Source organism: Callospermophilus lateralis, chromosome 15 (assembly GCF_048772815.1).
Source record: "Callospermophilus lateralis isolate mCalLat2 chromosome 15, mCalLat2.hap1, whole genome shotgun sequence".
Lineage (NCBI taxonomy): Eukaryota > Metazoa > Chordata > Mammalia > Rodentia > Sciuridae > Callospermophilus > Callospermophilus lateralis.
In genome coordinates this window covers 85,041,455-85,063,051 of record NC_135319.1, presented here as the reverse complement: position 1 = coordinate 85,063,051, position 21,597 = coordinate 85,041,455, and the positions used below count along the sequence as shown (strand labels likewise).

The following is a 21,597-nucleotide window of genomic DNA, read 5'->3' as shown; positions in this document are numbered from 1 at the left end:
ATTTAATTATATATTTCCTATTGGTGTCACATTATTGCTTTCATAGAAAATCTTAGTAGTTGTGGAGCTAATGATAAGGGGATTTTAGAAAGATTGCAGGGCATTACGTTAACATGTAATAAATAGTTGTACTTTCTCATACTAGCAGTAAACAATTAGAAACTATATTTTAAAAATTTACTTACAATAGCATAAAGAACATATAGTACTTCAGAAGACTTCTATCAATAATCACAGGAGACTACTACCCTGGAAACCACAAAGCGATGGTTTCAGAGAGCTAGATGGAGAGATTTACCCCTTTGTGGTCTGAAGACTCAGTGTTGTTAGGACAGATGAAGTTGTGACAGTGACCTGCTGGTGTTCTAATAGATGCAGTTCTGTCAGATATTACAAAACAGGAACATAAAAACCTGCTCAGATTCCGTGATACCATTATCAGTGCCATATATTTATTCTTTTAAATACTTTCCATCTTAATTCTGAGTTTTCCTGGGAGAAAAGGCACACTGAAGCCTCTCACGGTGCCTCCCCCGAGATTGCATCTCCATGGGTGGTGGGCACGGTCGTTACCCAGTGCTCTCCTGCCTAATTATTGCATTTACAGAATGCTAGGGAAGTTTACATCCCTTAAGCCCAAGGGGTTCTGTCTTGACTGGCATGTGTATGTCTTTAGCTTTTCAGATGTGTCATCATTCCCATCTCACTCTAAAGAGCATCGAACTTGATGGAATCCTGCATTGTCATATTCTCAGAATCACTAAAAATTCAGGGATATTAGAATTCTATCATTTGAACTTTGGCTACTTCTCATGGTGTTTCCTGACTATTCATTCACAACTTCCAAAATTATTCTATTCATCATAACATTAATACCTAAACTTAACCATTACTATAAAATAGCAGGTACCTGGAACATTCTGAGTAACTAATTTTGATATATAAACTAGCAACCTAAAGACAAGTTTTTCAGGCTGGGGTTGTGGCTCAGTGGTAGAGTGCTTGCCTAGCACGTATGAGGCACTGGGTTCGATCCTTAGCACCACATAAAAATAAATAAAATAAAGGTATTGTATCTATTAAAAAAAAAAAAAAAGACAAGTTTTTCTAATTCTTCACTCACCAGCTTTGTGACTTCTGATAGACAAATTCTCAGCCCCAGTTTCATCATCTGTGAACTGGAGAACTTGGACTACTATCTAAAGTTAATGTCCTGTTATGTTTTGTGACTTCTGAATTGTTAAGACTTTTTGTGAGACTCTGTGTAAACACAGATGTTTGACCCTACAGCGCCTAGCTGAATATGTACCAAATTGTAATATTTTCCCTTCTGCTTAAGCTAACTTCCCTGATCCTTTTCACCCACCTTCTCCTTCTCATCACTGTGATCAGAAGGCCCAAGTTGCAGATTTAAGTGATGTCATGTTGTGCAGGATAGTATTTTTCAGACTTCTGACCATAAAGCCCCAGTAACAAATGCACTTTACAGTGTGATTCAGAACCCAGTATATAAAATAAATGCAGTCAAACAGTGCTAACCCTTCGCATGTGATGCATTCCGACATTTTGTAATCTGTTCTAGTTTTTATTTTTAAAGAAATGCTGGTCACAATCCATTACATAAATTCTATAATCACTACCACCACAGTTTGAAAACACCAGTCTAGGAGAATAGCAAAGATGGGGACTCGCTCCAGCTCTGGCTCTGGCTCTGCTTTACCAGACCGAGTACTGGCAGCAGGGATTACTATGATTAGTATTCATTAGTCCAGGCATTTTTGCTAAATGTGTTATGTGGCATCTTGGTTCATCCTTCTCACAGACCCTGTGGTAGTATTTGTGAGGCAGACAGCTGATAGGAAACAGAAGGGGGTTGAGATGGGTGGACTGTTAGCGTTCTCCTGTCCCTGGAAGGACCAAGTGACAGAGCCTGTCTTCATGTGATGCCTACCTCCACCTGGACCTGAAAGCCAAGGTCAGACCAAGGAAGGGACTGAGTACCACGGTGCTGTCTCTGGTGGCTGTGGACAGCTCTAGATTGGCATTGTGAGTCTGCGTTGATGAAGTTCAAGAGTTTGAAATAATGAGTGTGCTCATCAAAAACCAAAGTTTTGGCAGTAGGTAAGGAAAAAGTGGTAAAGTTGGAACCCTCTAGGTTGAAGAGTAAGACTGCTTTGCTTTTCCGGGTTTGTGGCTAGCAGGTCTCCTTTTTTCTCCTTTTTTTTTTTTTTTTTGAGACAGAGTCTTGCTAAATTTCTTAGGTCCTTGCTAAGTTGCTGAGACTGGCTTTGACCTTGTGATCCTCAGAAGTCTCTGGGATTACAGATGTGTGTCACCATGTCCAGAGGGATCACAAATTTGGGGGCCAGCCTTAACAACTTAGACCATCAACAACCTAGTAAGACCCTGTTTCAAAATAAAACCTGGGAATATATCTCAGTGGTAAATGTTCCTGGGTTCAATCCCCAGTCCAAAAAATAAAATCAAAATGGGTCAGATGTCAACATTTTGTACATTTTACTTGGGACTAATTTTGTAATCATACTAATCAAATACATCTAAAGATCATGTCTAGATCTATGTTTAACTGTCCAAAACTAAACAAAGTTCTGTTAGATAGTATTATACAGTACCATTGGGTATCATCTGTGTTTTAGCAAACTTACACAGTAGTTTTAAAATAACTCCTTGCTTTTGCCGCCTTTGCAAGGCACCTTTTGTCTGCCAAGTGTCTAGGTTTATCTGTGTGGGCCTTCTCCAAGGGGTGACCTGATAGACTTAACACTTGGCAAACTCTGAGCCAAAGTATCATGCCCATTTACATTATTATGTAGTCACAGATGAATTTTGGAAATATTTTACTCTAAATAAACATTATTCAGATGCATTAGGGAAATTTTAAATAAATTTTTTTTCCTCTTTTTGGCTCACTGCATTGTACACTGAATTGATTGTCTCTTTGATGTGACAGCAGCAGGAGCTGAGGTGTCAAGGCTTGAATTCTAACTTCACATTTAGAGCCAAGTGTTCTCAGTAAAGAAGGTTTCTGTCTCTTCGCAAGAGTGAGTTCTGAAGTGTGGCGACTGCCTCAGAGTGTCCTGGAAGTCGACCACGGAGCTCTGTACAGTACTGGTGCCATTGGAGCTTTCTCATTGGTATTTTTCTTACCTGCCATCTCTGTTGGCCTTGTAAATTCAAAGCAAATTATTCCTTATATGCCAGCTTTGATCTTCATTTTTTAAATTAATGCCACTTCATTCCTCAAACCTCTGAATAAAACAACAACAACAAAAAATTTCAGGTTAATGACATTGCTTAATTTTCTGACCTTGACCTATGCAGGCTTTGAAGTTAGAGAGTATTAGGAGGGTGGGGATTAGATGTGTAATAAGCTAAAGGTTGTATTCGATCCCATGACTATAAATTGAACTGTATTTTAATGTCCTGTTGTTAAATCCATTATTATAAATCTTTTGTGAAAAGTTCTTTTGCTGTGTAGCTTCATTTTTAAAATGAGGTTTTGAACATGTTTTTCTTAAAACACCAAATCGCATTCAAGAATGCATGAAAAAGTAGGAGCCATTTAGTTCATTTGCATTTTTTGAATGTGCCAGTGGTGCTGGAGTTTGCTTTTGGAGCATAGTCCTGACTTTGTACTGCAAACTAGAGCCGTTTCTTTTCTAACTACACATGGTGAAAGCCATTTTGGAAACAAATAGTGCTATTTCACGGAGGGAAGAGAGGTGAAGAAAGCTGTGCTTTGTAGCACTGTGTTGCTTGTTTTTTAATCACAATCCTTAATTTATTTTGGTTTTCAAAATTCACTGGAGGTATAATTAGAGATCTTTTAAAAGATGTTTAACAGAATCATATTTGGATTAAAAGAACTGAATAGCACTGCCTTCAGCTTCTATAGATTTGTGTCACATAAAGTAGCAGTTTTAAGACCCAAAAGAAGTGCCTGGGTGCAGAATCTTTTAAGATGTATTTTAAACTCTGACAAGCTGGAATTTACTCTAGAAAGCCTTGGCTCCGAGGGACCTGTGAGTGAGTCAGGAGCTGAGTACTGTGAAGACAGGTTCTTCTCTACTACTGTCTTTGTCCAGTGGTCCTCCATATCGATGACATATTTTGTCTTGACCAACTCAGTTTCTGGTGATCTTGCTCATTGAATGACAAGGGAGGGGATCAATATTCTTCTGATAATTCCCCCTGCACCTTTTAGTTTTAAAAGATTTTGCTTCAAAGTAGGCATGGAAAATGTAGTGTATTGAAATGAAAATGAAAACCAGAGCCTTAGCTCATTTGGGGAGATTTGAATTGGCAGGTAACAGATTCCGCCTCAAAAGTGAATTGAAGTGCAGTAGAACCTCTGAAGGAGGTTCAGCACCCAAAAGAGGTGGGAGGGGCCAGCAAGACCAAGCCTCCGTGGCTAGCAGAGGGCTGAGGAATCTCTTCTGGTCCATCACCAGAGGAAGCGTGGTAGGCTGCTCCTCTGCCACACTTCCTATTCTTCACCTTGGAGAGAGCTGTTGGCTTTACAGACTCTCTTGTGTGTTTTAGCCTCACATTCAACAATAACAGAGTCAAGACTTTTAGTTGATGATGTGTATGAATTTAGGACTAACAATCATACTTGGGGGGACAGTAGCAGAGCAGTTGGTAGTCCATGGCTGTCTCAAAAGCATCTGCAAATCTTCTCAAGCAGTAGACTTTGGCTATGATTTACAGTTGACTCAAATTACCCTCTTTGTACAAGTCATCACCTGAGCTTTACCAGTTACGAAAGATCTGGAGCCTGGGTGTAGAGCCCAAAGTGTCTTGGTTTCTAGAATTCTTGCCTGTCTGGAGACTGGCCCAGGATGTGCAAGCATGAGACAGGGGCTTTCACTCCAGGTAAGCTGGGGGCTTCTGTGATGGATTGATTGTATTAGCATCACCTTTTAACATTTTTTGTGGTTAATTCGTGAAGATTTTAGATAATACCATTCTTAGTCTAAGAATGGATCAACACAGCATAATATAAATCTATTGTGATCTGATTAATTTCAACATTTATATAAAATAAGGGGAAGTAATCCAAGAAAGATTTAACTTGAGAATTCAGACATTGAGTAATAAACATGTGGTGGTACTAATTAACAGAAAACTTGATAACAGCAGGGAGGTTGGCTCTAAAGATGCCTTTTGTTGCTTGTCTCTGAGGAACGTGAACCACAGATGTATTAGGTGCTGCTCGGCCCTCTGTCGTACATGTCTCTGTGTCCCCAGTGTCTAGGGAGTGTGGTGTCTGGGAGACAAGGGGGTTGCTGAGATGATATACTGCATGCTTTGAGTTGACACTAACCACATCATAAAATGAATGTCTCTGGGTTTTCCTTGTTGCTCATTGTTTTCAAGTATTGAGCTATTTTGTTCATTTCATTTTAGTCTCTAAATTGTTAAGAGCAGGTAGAAATTAATGGAAATATAAAATATGTGCATTTTTAAAAAGATGAGAGTTACATTTTCTCTTGATTTGTGCAAGTGAAAGATCTTGGAAACATTACCTTGGACTTTTGTACTCCTACCAATGGATTTTTCACTTTATTTGTTTATTTATATGTGGTGCTGAGGATTGAACCCAGGGCCTCACACATGCCAGGCAAGTGTTCTACCACTGAGCCATAGCCCCAGTCCCCTAAATGTTTCTTTATTTAAAAATTTGTTTTGATGCCAGGTGTGGTGGCACATACCTGTATTCCCAGCAGCTTGGGAGGTTGAAGCAGGGGATCACAAGTTCAAATCCAACCTTAGCAACTTAGTGAGACCCTAAGCAACTCAGATCCTGTCCCAAAATTAAAAATATGAAAAAGGCTGGGGATGTGGCTCAGTGGTTAAGTTGCTCTGGGTTCAATCCCTGATAACAAAAAAAAAAAAAAAAAAGAGAGAGAGAGAAAGAGAGAGAAAAAAGAAAAAAATTGTTTTGTAAACTTAAATGCCCCCCTCCACTTTTTTTGGTGGTCACTAGGCATTGAACCCAGGGCCTCCTGTGTGTTGGGCAAGTGTTTACCCCTGAGCTATATCCCCAGCTCTTAAATACTATTTTTGCTTTAGGTCTTGGGTATTTTTTTGTGCAAGAAATTTTAGACCATTATTTACTTACTCATTTAACATACTTTCAAAGAGTGAGTATATAAAGTCTCTTTTTGAGATCACTGCTAATTGCCATGGATTTAAAAAAAAAAAAAAAAAGGCTGTTTTATTTGGAGGAAGCCAGCTTTTCCTAGGACTTTTGGGGGTCTCTGTGTTAGTCTTCAGGGTTGGAAGCATCTCTGGTTTCTGGCCTGACATAGATGAGGCAAAAAGGAAGGGCAGGGAGTTTAGCTCTGGGCCAGGGTCACTGACTGGGCCGCCGCCTCCTCTCACCTGTCAGAGTTTTCTTAGGTTTGTTTTATAGACAGTTCCAGGATTTTTATTATACTTAGTGGAGAAAATGGAGAAAAGTAGTTCAACTTCATCTTTCTGCAAATGAAAGCCCTCTTGTTGTATGGTTTCTTAAGTTAAAAAAACAAAAACAAAACCCTGAAGTGCTAATTTTTTCAGAACGTGGAAGCTGTCACTCTTGTTTTAGCTGTGCATTTCTGACTACGCCATGAAGATATTAAATACATTACAGGTGGTTAACGTAATAATTCAGCAATTTAAAAAATCTGAATTGTTAGTAAAAATCAAATCTTATAAAATATGATTCACATTTTATGAAAGATTTATTTGTATTACTCTTTTATTACCATATTAACTTTAAAATGGTAATAATCAGGGCTAGGTTTAAAAATTCAGAAAAGAAAACCACATTTTAAAAGAGTAAAAGTAGGGCTGCGGAAAAAGCTCAGTGGTAGAGCACTTTCCTAGCATGTACAGGGCATGGGGTTAAGCCTTACCCCTGCAAAAATAGAAAGAAAAGAGCAAAGCTGTTGTAGGAACAAAACACTGTTATAATGTGGACTACCACTGTGACAGTCCCTTCCCCTAAGGTTTAGATATTCTAACCTATCTCCCTCCTTCTCTTCCTCTCTCTCTCATCTATTGTTACTCTGTTAGGTTTTTAGACTCCATAAATTCACTTTATCAAATTGTAAGTGAAATCCAGTGGAAGCCTGCTAATTTCTAATACAACAATAGTGAGTCAGACATAATCGTGCTAGGATGTGACGTGACTGTTGAGCTTGTGTGTCTGCCCTCATTTGCGCTCTCACCTAGGCTTGCCGGAGTGTTACTCTGTATTCCCAAGGACTAATGGGAGAAGCAGAAAATGGCCCACGGTACGAGGCAATATGACAGTTCCCCTGCCACATTCTTGGTTGTTTTTTTTTTTTTTAAATAACTCTCTTGAAGGCATCATTTTAAAAGCCAAGTGGCAATAAATTAACAGATCCTTAGATTCATGCACTGATTTTATTTATTTATTTGGAGGTTTTCAATATGACACCTACATGGTGAGGATTTTGTCCACATCACTATGTGTCTGTCCCTCTCTGATATTCTCAAAGTTCTGCAGTGTATCTGAGCCTGCATTTCTAGAGGCGGGGTGTCAGTGCCCTGGAACTGAGCTTGCTGTGTATACTGTGTTTCCCTTTGAGTCTGGCAGAGCTGTCTTCTAGGCAGTTCATTTGTCCTGAAGGATGGATGAGCCTTGCGAGGCAACCTCTTGTGGAGAAGCAGGTCCATGCAGTGGCACTGTCTCTGGACGCCACACACTCACAAGTCCCCTCCTGACTGTCTCTAGCAGGAAGTGAGCTGAGGGAGCACAGTTGGCAGCACCCTGCCAGCTTTTTCTGTCCAACTCTGGTCTGCAGCAGCAAGTGGGCAAGGCAGCCCTCCCTTTAAAGAGGGGCTGACAGAAATGGGAATTCTGAGTTGTTCTCAAAACAGTCCCACGGTTTTGACTGATGGGTGCTCAAGTGAGCAGTAGCTGTTATCACTCACCTGGACTGGACCTTCGTGTTTACTCTCCAGTACTTCAGTTCTCCCCACTGCTGCTTTTTATGTAAGTACTAGAAGCAACACATGATTGACACATGCTTGCTGTTATTAACAATCCAAGGTGGAAAGTGAAGCTCCTTCAGCTCATCTAGGGCAGGTGCACCCGGCACAGGCCTCTGCTCCCCTGCTCTGCTAGGCAGGCACTGCTGGAGTTTGATAGGGAGGCTGGGGGATCTTTTTCTGGGTGTCATTTAAAAAACCATATTGTTTATATAAACTATGTAAATGAAATCAACCTAAATAATCTGTGACTTTTTACATTAAAATTAAGATATCTTGCAAATCATTCCCTACGAACTTCCTCATTCTTTTTTAAAATGGGTTATATAGCTGTAGATTTACAGGAGAATTGCCAGTCTTAGTATTCTCTGCATCTCACCCCCAGGTTCCCCCGTTGCTGACAGCGTGCATTTTCATTCATTCATTCATCCATTCATTGGTACTTGGACCCAGGCCACAAACAGACCGGAGGTTTGGGAACTATTTTTAGCAATTTTAGGTTTACAGAAAAGTTGATCAGAAAGTTCAGAGTTGTAATATGTCCTCCAACCTCCCCTTGAATTTTTAATATTTTATACAGTTTGTTATGATTGATAGGCCAGTATTGACCCATTATTAAATAAAAGCCATAGTTTGCATTTGTATTGTACATTCTGTGGAGTTTTGACATGTATGATACGTATAATACAAATTAGTATCACTGTCCTAAAAATGTCCTCTGTGTTCCACCCATTCATCCCCCCCATTTCCCTTCTCCATCCTCTGTCAATCACTGAGCCTTTTACTGTCCATATAATTCCTGTCCATATAATTTTGCCTTTTGTAGAATGTCATGTGTGTATACTCTTCAGAATAAACTCAAGACTTTGTGGTTCTGGCATACAGATAGAGTGAGAATTCAGAAACAAACCCTCATGTTTATGGTCAGTTGATTTCCCAGAAGGAAGCCCAGACAAGTCAGTGCGGGGAAGAATAGCCTTTTCAACCAATTATTCTGGACACCCAATTGCAGGGGGAAAAAATGAAATTAGTCTCCTATTTCATTACCATCTACAAAAATTCACTCAAAATGCATTGGGTCTAAGTGTAAGAGGTAAAACTATAAAGTGCTTGGGAAACAACACGTTTGAGTAATTCTTCATGACCTTGCGTTAGGCATTGTTTCTTAAGTATGACACCCCAAGCACAAGAAAGAAAAATAAATAGATAAATTGAACTTCATACTTCCAAAGACACCAGCAAGAAAGTAAAAAGACAGTCCACAGAGAAGGAGAGTGTGTTAGCAAATCCTGTATATGATAAGGATCTAATATCCAGAAAATTTGAAGAACTCTTAAAAGTCAATAAAAAGGCAGCTAGATTTAAAAGCCGGCAAATGATTTGAATAGACGTTTCTTTTGAAGAAGATGAATGAATGAACAAGGGCATGAAAAGATGCTTGACATCATTAGCCACGAGAGAAACGCACATCAAAGCCACAGTGAGATGCTACTTCGTACCCACTAGGACAGCTGAGGATGTGGAGAAAGTGAGCCGTGCCTGCCCTGGTGGGGATGCAGGGTGACGAGGCCCTGTGGAAAACCGCCCTGCGGTTTCTTCCATGTGTTGGCAGCTAACGGAGTTTACTTCTCAGTGGATGAAATGGTCTAATTGATGAGTTGGATAGTACAACTTAACATACGCTAGAAACCACCGATGGGTGTACCTGAAGTGGGTGGCGTGCACGATATCTCAGTTATAGCTCAGTAAAGCCATTCTTTTACAAAGAAGCAAAGTTCAGATTTGTCTTAAGTTTTCGTTTTTATATAAAAAGTATTTCAATTGAAACTACTAACAGCAGTAGTCCTTACAGAATATGAAAATGTATTATATTCTCTGGGATAGATTCCCAAAGTAATTTTTGAGCCTCTCACCAGATGTACTCAAAGAAGCAGCTGGCTGAGCTTAGTTACTGCTGAGGTGACTGCTGGGCTTCTCGCCTAGCCCTGTGCTGTCCTGTCCCAAAGTCTTCCTCTTCTCCCGCTGCCTCAGAATGATTAAAACACTTGCTCACTTCTCCTCTCACTATAAAAGATTCTGAGTTGTATTTGACTGTAACTTCAAAGTTGAGCTTTTGCTAAGTTTTTCTCCCTGTCATACATTTGTTTAAATTTTCTTTATCAGTGTTACCCAATTATATTTAGTTGTGTCTGCCATTTATACAGCTGTCTTCATTAGAAACAATAAAGTGAGTAACTTGTTTTCATAATTTTGTAACAGTAAATAATGAAGTTAAAAAAATAGACTACTTGATCATTTTTTGAAAAGCCTGGCAAATTCTGAAGTCTCTTTAAGAATAACAAATGAGTTAAATCCCCATAAGAAGGAGAAGTGAAGCTTTGATCTCTAGATTCTTTTGCTTTGAAAGCACCTGTGATGCACACAGTTCCTCTCTTGTGAGTAAAAAGCTGGGGGTGGGTGATCAAGCACTTGCTGCCCCCAGAGTTTTTCTTGAAGATTAAAATATCATGGAGTTGACAGCATGTTTTTATCAGTAGTGATCAAATGCTTATCTCAGAAATGAGTTTGCAGGATTGCCTCTGGTTTTTATTTTATGAAATTAAATTGTGATGCATTGGGAGAGAAGAAGAGGAAGAAGTTCTTGTTGGAACACATTTATAAGACATCTCAATAAGCTAGCAATTATCTTTCATCTCAAAATGGCTTGTTTTTCTATAATCCAAGGTCCCCTAAAGAAAAGGCCTGTTGTGCGGTATTGGTTTAGTCTGTAGATTTTTGTCTATAAGCATTGTGACATTTGGAAGCCATACTAGAGGATTATACAAGGGGATTGTGAGGATTTGAAATATATCTTTTTCCTTTGGAAAACAAATCATAATTTATTTTCAATGTTTTAAGTATCTGGTAGGATTTATTTTTGTTTAGGTTTTGAATTGGTTTTAATATTAACTGCATAGTATATGCCAAGAATTAGAATCTGCCGTCATTGAGTATGTAACTAAGCGATCATAAACCACAGATGGTTAAACCAGGAAACAGAAACATGTCTAAGTCGATAATGATAACAGTGGTTCCTGAAGTTGGTACATTATACCAACAGGTGATTTGGTTTGATTTTCTGTGGTAAAATATGGCTAGAATGTGATCCCAGTTGTCTTTGAATATTTAAATACATCTTGTGAAATTGTTAGAACCTGGTAGCTGGAAGGGGTTTGGGGAAGCGAGGAGAAAAACCTAGGAGCAAGGATCCCACTTGGGGCTGGTGTCAGTCCACTGTTTATTTTTGTGTTATTTGAATTTTATAACAAGCACCACTTTCATTGTTTGAAAAGATGTAAAAAAACTAATGTGGTTATTATTGAATATTCATTAATTCATTGATAACTAATTCCCAGATAATTTATTGAGTTTGTTTAATTTATTGAAATGGCAAGTTTTTTAAAAACATGAATTTCTTTGGTTTCTGTTACTGTGTGTCTTGTTGACTGTGTTCTCTTTTTTCAAAACAGTTGGCAGTTTTAGATGGACATCATTGTTCTTTGGGCGGGCAGAATTCTAAGTTTACTTTCCAAGCTTGCCTTGTAATTTAAGTTTTTTAAGGAAAAAGAATACTAAAAGGAAACTAAAACGAGTCATTTGTTTATGTGTTAACAAATGACAAATATGCCTTCTTGGTCGAAAAAATTACTCCTAAGAGAATGTGCAAGTTAAGTTTAAATTATGTGACTGGAGAATTACGATGTTATCTGACCTGGGTCTTGTGAAGGTGCGAAGCAGTGCGCTGGGCATCCTGAGCGGGAATCCAGTCAGCTATTAGGTGTGGAGGAAGGTCCTGGTGGGACCTGACAGATGTGAGCAGCTCCTGAAATCCCAAGTGTTCAGCGCCCTTTTTTTGCTCAAAGTGTGATAATGGGAAAACTAAAGAATTGGGACAATTAAGAAATTAATTTGTATTTCAGTAAATTAATAAAAAATGTAAGTCTCAACACAATCTGGTTCATTGTTGATAGAGTCGGTACTACATTATTAGGAATGTTAAATAAGACCAATAACAATCCCACAAGCTTCTGAAATATCTGAACACTAAAACTAAATATATCTGGGTTTCCAGATGACTTGGATACATTAGGATTAAAGAGAATGAGGAAAGGATTTTAAAATTTATCAGTACTACTTTTTTATAATTATATTTGATGTTAAGAAGTAACTTGGGCTGGGGATGTGGCTCAAGCAGTAGCGCGCTCGCCTGGCATGCGTGCGGCCCGGGTTCGATCCTCAGCACCACATACAAACAAAGATGTTGTGTCCGCCGAAAACTAAAAAATAAATTTTAAAATTCTCTCTCTCTCTAAAAAAAAAAAAAAAAAGAGGAAGTTAGTAACTTGCTAGCATCTGCTTTAATTACACCATGTATCGACTCCATTGTTACTGAATCACTCCAGACCTCAAAATTATTTGCAGTAAAAAGAACTAAGTAGAAAGAGCTTGATTAATTTCTGTGCCACAAATCTCTGTAAAAATGCTGTGAATTAGTTTAGAAGTTTAGGAGACTTTCTTGGGTGTATATGGTAACCAAAACTTAAGATATTATAGGTTCCCAAAAATGTGATCTATATATAATTTTAGAACTTGTCATGTGATCTCAGTAAATAAATCAAAATTCATATTTTGAGAAATGAAGCAATAAAATTTCTACTTTCCAACATAGAATACAATTTTTTAAAGTTAGTGTAAATTATAGTAGTGGTAGTCCCCCCCTCCATTTTTAAGGAGGGGAAACATATTTTATGTTTATATGTTGTAGGGGAAAGAATAAAAATTGGAGGGTAGTATACCATTCTAGATAAAATAAGGGAACATCAAATCTCACTTTTTTATTTGCTAGGTGTTTTGTTTGGTTCGTAAAGTATGCCTGTCTTTTCTAAATTATTTTAGATGATTTAGGATGAAAGTTTAACTTTAATATAGGCATGCTTTTAAAACTGTTTTAAGTCAGCTTTTCATGACTAGAAGACCTAGGAGGAACAACTCAGAGGAGGAAAAATTCATTTTGGCTCATGGTTTTAGAGATTCAGTCCACAATCATCCAATTCTGTAGCTCTGGGCCCAACGTGAGGCAGAGCATCATGGCAGAAGGGCTTGGTGGAGGGAAGCTGTCAGCTCCTGGCAGCCAGGAAGCAGAGGGAGAGCTGTGGTGCAAGGAGCCTGGGATAACACAATCCCCAGGGCAGGGGCAGGCCCCAGTGACCTGCTTGCTGCAGCCATGACCGGCTCCCTCTACTCACCATATTAATCACTCAAATTGTTCATCTGTCAGATGGATGAATCCACCGAGTAGATCCCAGCTCCCCTAACCTAGTAATCTCACCTCCGGACATCCCTGCACTGTTTCACTTGAGTTTCTGGGGACTCCTCTTATCCAAACACGACAAACTCAAATTTTAAAAATCTTTTACATTTAAAAGATTTGGGATTATTTTGCTCATGTTCTTTCCCTGCTTTTCTCTCTGATCCTTGCTTTTCTATTTGGATCAGGTTCTGAATTTGCCTTTTTCTAGCTAGAAACATTTAGAGGCAGGTGATCAGGAAGAAGTTTATCCCTGTGGCAGAGCATACATTAAAATCCAAGTTGATAGCAGCAACCAGGGTGTGTCTTTTCCTTTGTCATTAAATCTTAGTCCTTTTCAGTTGCTGATAACAATACCACAGACCTGATAAGTCATAGAGTCATGGAGAAAAGAGGTTTATTTGGGCTCTAGGTTCTGGAAGTCCGAGGTCAGTAGGCTGCTTCTGGAGGAGGCTGGTTGGTGGCGGCTCCTGCAGTAGCACATAGCATCATGTTGCCAGAGACCAGGGGAGTGCAAGGGTGGCCTCTGGTCTCTCCCACTTCTTGTAAAAACCACCAGCACTCAATCCTGGGGACCCCAGCCTGATGACCCTGTTTGTCCCTAAGCACCTCCCACGGGCTCCACCTCTGAACACCTTAGTTGGATTGCATTTCCCCTCCTAATTCCTCTTAGGAGGGTTGGTGTTAGTCTGTGTTTTGGAGGGGACAAACTGTACTCAAACCACAGCACCTGGGAGGATGTGCTGACCTGGTGGATGTTAAATATTTAATTGCTGTAAAGTACATGGGTTTTCTGCTTCAGTTGGATAATAAAGCAATTTGTAAGAAACAAAACATATTTTGAAATTGGCATGAGTATCAGGCTCTAACCAAAACCCCAAAACTACTTCAAGTATTTACAGTGAAGAAAATGTAATGCAGGGGATTGTTGGTAATGAGCAGTGCTGTTGCTGACAGTCTTGAGAGGTGACCTGAAGGGTAGCAACTACAGGAGGCCACTGCCAGCCAGGCTGGAGAGAAAGGGCCCAGGGACCTGGGCCACCAGGAGAAACTGGAGCCTTAATAACTTCAAAGCAGCTGCAGCTGCTACCAAAAAGCAGAACCAAGGAGAGAGTTTCAGGGTGAACAGCCCTTGTGCTCTGTCCCCAGTGCTGGCTGGACTGACCTGCAGAGTTAACCTCCTGCAGAGCAGGCTGAAACAGGCAGGCCAGGAGGAGACAGCAGACTCAGAAGGCCACCTCTGGCCAGTCCACTCCCTTGATCTTCTTTGACTATGTCCCAGCGCGGACACTGCTCTGGCACTAGGTCTTATGGACATGGGGATCTCTGGCCAGACCTTGGTGTCCTTTCTCCTTGGTCATCATGCCCTCCCAGGCTGGTTCTAAGTGGAAGAATGTGGACTTCTCCAACATGTTGTATCTTTTGGACTAGTCATACCTGCCTAACTTGAGTTTCCTGCTACAGCCTCTCAACATTCATAAAGGGTGGTGTTGTATGGGAAGGCCTGACTTGGTCTCTTGTGCAGCAGATCTGGGAAGATTTCTCCTGATTAATTAATTAAGACTTCTATAGCAGAAACAGTAGTTGAAAAAGAATAAACTTTTAAAAGTTGTTACTTCTGTTACAAATCCTACACCTGACCTTGAGACAGGTCAGTCAAAACCCAGACATCACACTAAAAATACTGTGCAAAGTTATTTTCAGGCTATGTTTATGAAGTATAAATGAATTTCATGTTTTGTTTTTCCCCAAAATAGCTCATTGTGTATATGCAAAATATTCCAAATTACAGAATCTGAAACATTTCTGGATCCAAGCATTTTGGATAAGTGACACTCAGCTAGCACTAAGCTTTTATTTAAAAGAAATTATTGTTCTGTGCCTACTTTTTTTTTTCTCCTTAGTCCGTCTTCTGTTCTCTTTAATAGCTGCATAATGTTCCATTAGTGGGTGTACCTCAGCTCTGAATCAGGGCCTCACTGCTGGACTTTGAGAGGTTGCCAGGTTTCAGAGTGCTGTTGGGAGCACCCTCACACATAGACACACTTGGGTGGGTATTTCTGAAGGACAGTGCTTCTCAACTAACTTGAAAATGAGTAAAAAAAACCTCTGATGTTCAAGTTCCACTGAGACTATTCTTTAAATCAGCAACTCTGGTGAGGGGATCCAGAGATATGTTGGTGTTTTTTAAAAGTTCCTTGGATGATTCCAAATGAAGTCAAGCTTAGAAAGTAGACTTGCTGAATCAATGATTTCTTTTTTTTTAATATTTTAATCTTGGTGCAGTAATCTGAGCTATGTGGGAGGCTGTGGTAGGAAGATTACAAATTCTAGGCCAACTTGGCAACTTAGCAAGACCCTTTCTCAAAATAAAAATTTTAGAAGTAGTATGGATCAGTAGGACACCTGCTTAGCACGTGCGAGGCCCTGAGTTTACTCTCTAGTAACACACACACACACACACACACACACACACACAGCACATTTTAGTGGATATTGTAAGTTTTTCTTCATATTAACGTTAGGAGGAACTCTAATTATAGAAACCTAAAATACTGTTGGCTGAAATAAGATAGTTTACAGATTTTTCTTTTTTTTTTTTTCTGCTGAACTATGATTAAAACCAAGGTTTTGCACATGCTAAAAACCATGGAGCTACATTACTAGCCTTTTCTTAAAATTTTATTTCAAGACAGATTTCACTTAGTTCCCAAGGTTGGCCTTGAACTTGCACTTGTGATCCTCCTCCTTCAGCATCCTGTGTAGCTGGGCTTGCAGGCATGTGTGACTACACCCTCCTGATTTTTTTTTTTTTTTTTTAATAAGCACCTGAACATAGGTAGCCCAGGGATGGCATGCCACTTTTGTTCCAAGACATCCTGTGTTACCCAGCTTCTAGCTTCTGTTTTTGCTAAACCAAGGATAACTTCTGCCTTGGAGCTCTTAGCCTCCAGCTTTAAGGCAGAAGAGAAGTTAGGGTTCCTGCCGTCACGTCTGTGTTCCAGGATACAGGCTGAAGGAAAGGTTGAAAGATGAAAGAGTCAAAAGGCATGGGCCAGCTACTATTTTTTGTAAGATTTCTTGAAACTCCCTCAAAACATTTTCACTTGTATAACCATATTGGCCAGCACTTGGTCATCAGGCCATCCAGCTGCAGGGAAGCCTGGGGAGCAGGTTTCCTCCCGCATGGCCTGTGTGCCTGATCCAAACTAGAGGATGAGAGGAAGGGGGACAGCAGCAGCTTCTGGTGTCTTCCACGGAAGCTTGAGAACCGGCCCTCCCAGGGGCACAGGAGTACCCATGACAAGTAGGACAGTGTGTTGACCCTGGGGAGAGGCTCAGCAGATTTAAGACCACTCTGGGACGATGGTGGAGGTGCGTGCTGAATTTTACCTTGTCCCAGGAAACCACAGAGGTGTAGAAGTCCTGTTTTTCAGTTACACACAGTTCTTTGTCTCTCCCTGACATTTTAGCTGTCACCCTGGAGGACCTCCATTGTCTTTGGGACAGTCTTGTCATTCACTGGAGTTAGTCTGTGTGTCAGTGCTGCATCCCCTGGCATCAGGGAGGGCCTGCCGGCACCTGGCTGTGTATTCCAACTTTCAGCTTGGGAAACTGATATGTGGCTGCTTTTAACCCGCACTCTCTGTCGTTGCAGTGGATGAGGGTCGCAGCAAGGAGCCCGACCGACTGCAGGTGTTCCACAAGAAAGCCATCATGCCTTACGGTGTTTACAAGAAAAGCCAGAAGGACCCCAGCGAGGAGGCCGCGGTGTTGCAGTACGCGAGCCTGGTGGGGCAGGCGTGCGCCGAGAGGATGCTCCTGTTCAGAAGCTGAGGGCCGCGCACCTGCCTGGGTGCCTGAGCTGCGGGACACGCTGCTGTCGTCCGGAAACAGACTTTCCCATTTTGTCTATCTTGTGGCTTTTCTAAAATATTTTGTGGCAATGTATTTGTGAGAATCTCATAGTTAATATAAAGATTTTGAAAATAAGTTATGACCTAGCCTCATAATTGGGGTTTTTCATTTTGTAAGTTTGTTTCTTGAGCAAAATATGCTCAACTTCTGTAATTAATCATTGTGGGAAGTGATTCAGTCACCGTTGTGCCGTTTGTGTTCGGATAGAGAAATTCCAACTTCTCTTTCCTCGGATCCAGTGGCATTTATGATGGGGGAGCCTTAAGTGTGGGAGGAAGGTGGAAAATGTTTACTCTCTGGAGAATAGAACGTGCTGTCTGTCACTCAGTGTTCAGTGTGCAATGACTGCCAGCCTCTGCGTGTGGGCCCAGCAGAAGCTGAAAGGGGAAACGCAGACCTGTGCGAGATCTCATGTTCTAATTGGTCCTGTTTGTCTGTCATCTTGGCATAATTTTTTCCCTAGAATAATTGTTACTAGTTCTCTTTTACTCTCAGAAGTTTGGACAATAAAATATGTAATTACCTTAGTGATATATTATTTGCTTTATTTCTAAAAATCTAAGAAACAGAGTATTTAAGGCAGAAGAGAAGTTAGGGTTCCTAACTTAACTCCTTTAACTCCTGCCTTGATTCTAAGCCTCATCCAAAGGAAATAGGCACTAATTTTCCATCCTTAGAACTCAGGACACTTGTCTTTGGTTATTGATGACTGGTTAATATCTGACTACTTTCATAGCTATTCCACAAATCCTTTTTAATCACCAGCAGTCACTCTGACCTCTGGGCTCCTTTTCTGGCCCTTTGATTGAGAATGGAGAATGGGTACTGCCCTTGGTACTTAGGGGCAGAGGGAAGCCCCTCTTTCCCTCTCACTCTTGTTGAACCTCCACCCATTCAGCAGATGCCTGCTGTACAGGTGGTGGGCACTGGGCTGGGCACAGGAGAAGAATGGAGGTAGTTCCTTGAAACAGGATGGACAGGGAGGGCTGTTTCCTGGACACTCTCTCAGCTGGGCCCCTCTTTTGCCAGTTGCTCTGCCACCCAACCTTTTTCAGTCCCCATTTTGTCCATTTTTCTGTTTTCTATTGATTGATCTTTTAAAAAGCCATGCAATAAAACTTAGTAGCTTGAATCTCATTACTGATTTTAAATTTTTCTCCCAAGATGCACTTAATTTCAACAAAACCTTGAACAGTTAGAATAAAAAGATCACAAAACAAGGGTTTTAAAAATCAAATGTCTACAAATTCAGTATCCATGTAAACTGTACGTGTGTGTGTGTATGAGAAAGAGATCAAACTGCTGTTTCTTGGGTACCTTGCTAACTGGAGATGGTGGACTGAAGAAAGCCATTTTCTCTGATCACAAAAATTCTACCTCCTGAAAATTTGATCCACAAAATAGCTTCCAAAAGCATTTTAGAGACTGGGGTAGAACTACATTCAGAATTAGTAGAACTTTTTTTCTTTTCCCTCTAAAACGAAGATATCTTTACTATATAGATTTCTTTAAAATAGAAATGATACTGTAAGCAATTAAAATATTAAGAAAAGAAAGTAAAAGTAATCTAAAATTCTGCCATACCCAGAGAAAGAAAAAGAAGTCTGCTGTACATACATACATACCTATTTATATAAATAAAATTATGATCTGCATACAGTTTTGGTTCAAGAGTAATAATTTAGGGATATGTCTGAAATGTGAGAGAAATTTCCAGATCAGATTGCACCCTGCCTGCCTGGTGTTCTAGGTTAGCTTCAGAGAGACATAGGGTTAAAAATGCTTCTACTTGGTTGCTGCATCAATGAGTATGTGTTTTGAGAGAGGAGAATGTGCTCGACCCAGGAGTCCTGGAGTCTCCAAGGCACAGGCTGGTTGTTTTGAAGCCTCACAGAGCAAATGGTGGTGGTGGGCTAGGAAAGGACCGTTGAGGGAAGTGACCCTGCCATGTCAGTTGAGGAGCAGCCTAGAGGCCTGCTTTTATGTTGGTGGCTTTCATCTAAAGGAAGACACAGGTGAACCTTGCCAAAATAGGGGGTATCATTTACAGTCATAGTGTTTTAGTGTCCCGATTTCAGATAAATTCACACATGCCTCCTGCCTTGGAAGCAGAGTTACAATTTCAATTCCCCATGCCACTAGCATTATTGAAAATATTTCAGTTCTATGAGATTTTCATTTTCTTGTTAAATGTAATCTGAGCACTTTTTGTATTCTAAAGGTAGCAATTGTTATCAGATGAATATATTATTCATTTGATTGAATTTATTTAGGAAAGAAATTATTACTGTTTATGTTTTCTAGCTTATCATACTTTTCATCCGTTTTGCAATTAATAGTTTCATTTGATTTCTTAATATGTCAGAGCCTATTATGCAAAAGAACCTTTCCATATTTCTGAACAATAAATGGTTTGATTTTTTTAGACATTGTATTATTTCAATATGAATAAAAGAGAATATGAACAGTTAACTAAAATGTATCTATTGTTGCTAAGTTAAAAAGGAAAGAAATGAAGTGGAAACAGTTGGGAAATATTTGAATTACAAGTTATTCAAATGAGTGTTCTTTTCCTACAGAAAACCAGTGACTGTAAGGCAAAACAATTTTGATTGCATGTGATATTTTTGCTCATGTATATGCTTTTTGAACAATCCATTTGATAAAGCTTGAGTGGAAAAAAATAAAGCTGTTTCTATGTGCAATGGTACTTTTCTTTACTTAAAAAACATGTTTTCATTTTTTAAAATCTTGACTACATTTTGCCTGCAGAGAACATACACAGACAACGGAGGTAATATATTGGCTATGTGAATTATAAAATGTAATTTTCAGGAATTGGAGTTCCAGACTATTTCATTACCTATATCAAAGTATGGTGGATTCCTTTCTCAGGAATAAAGTAAATCTCACTTTAAGCAAAATATCTGGATTTCCCCAAGATAAATTAGGACCTAGGTGTTTTGTTTTGTTTTTTTAACCAGATGGATTTACCCATATCCATTATAATTCTCTAAAGTTCAGTTGACAGAGAAGTTTTTAAAAATGTCTCATAAAACAAAAGCATAGGTAAATTGTTCTTCATAGTCCACAGCATATTGGTGGAACACATTTACTAGTGTTTTGTCTTTTTATAATGAGGAGGACCTCAATAGGTTGTTTTATTACAACACTTTATTATATCACTTTATTAGTGAACCTGATTTTAAGTGACTTAGATATTAGTTTTAATTCCAACTGAATTTTTTTTCCAGAATGGAAATAGCTTTATTGTTTTTCAGATTCGAAATGGACCCTGTTCACCAGAAAGCACTCTGATACCATAGGAAAAATAATAAAATGAAATCATTTTTATTCCCATCACTAACTACTACTGACCACCATTTATGGTGTATATTCTTTCAAACGGTTTTCTACTTAATACATGTCTATGTCTTGTTTTATTTTTGAAGAAAATGGGATCATACCATGTATATTGTTCATACTTTTCATCTGCTTAATTCATAGTGACATCTTAATATATTGTGAACGTGAAAATAAATGAGGAAGTGTATAGCCATTGTGATGCCTGCACAATATCCCAGAGTGCCTGTTGTCCTTGGGAAAGAGGGTTGATGACTCTGGCCCTCCTTAGGAGTGGTGGGAATTGCATTTCACCAGCATGACCAGTTGTTTTAATCAGTTCTTTGTAGTACTTGGTGCCCAGAACTGAATATCTGAACCCCTCCATAATTCACATACAGAATTGAAATCTTTACCTCTTCTGTGGCGGTTTTAGAAGGTAGGGGCTATGGGAGGTAATTAGGTAACAAGGGCAGAGCCCCGTAAATGGGATTAGACCCCTTATAAAAGGGGCCTTGGAGAGCTTCCTTGCCCCTTCCATCATGTGGGACCAGCAAGAAGTCTCTTGAACCTGAAAATGGGCCCTCACCAGATCTGCAGCACCTTAATCTTGAACTTCCACCCTCCGTGCTCTGAGAAATTTAAGCTCCTTACCTCTTTAAGCCTCCAGTCTGTTGTATTCTGTTACAGCAGCCACACGACCACAGGAGGCAAGACGCTCATTGCCCCCTCGTTGCCCAGCCCCTCTCCCTCCCACTGGACAGCAGGAACTTCCTCTTTACCTGAAGGTTCAGAAAACTTGGAGCTTTTGAAACTGGGCGCCCCTCCTCTCTTCTGCTAGCTATTTTCTGGGAGGCCTATAATACTGTTTCTAAGTCTGCCTACCTCTAACATTTCTAATGAAATGTCTTGTTTAAAAGAAGGTTATTTTAAGGGCTGGAGATACAGCTCGGTTGGTAGGACAG

At 39.8% G+C, this 21,597-nt stretch overlaps 1 protein-coding gene across 6 annotated transcripts in view; it reads left to right on the top strand.

The window, feature by feature from the left end:
- Nucleotides 1-20,075, top strand: part of Ate1 (arginyltransferase 1) — a 144,496-nt gene extending 124,421 nt beyond the window's left edge. For 4 of the 6 annotated variants that reach the window (XM_077105282.1, XM_077105281.1, XM_077105278.1 and 1 more), the window contains one exon: nt 17,031-20,075. In XM_077105282.1, coding sequence (XP_076961397.1) covers nt 17,031-17,209 — 179 coding nt within the window. In that variant the 3' untranslated portion in view covers nt 17,210-20,075. The remainder of the gene's footprint in view (nt 1-17,030) is intronic. The other 2 variants (XM_077105280.1, XM_077105279.1) reach the window with 1 other exon arrangement.
- The last annotated feature ends 1,522 nt before the right edge of the window (nt 20,076-21,597 follow it).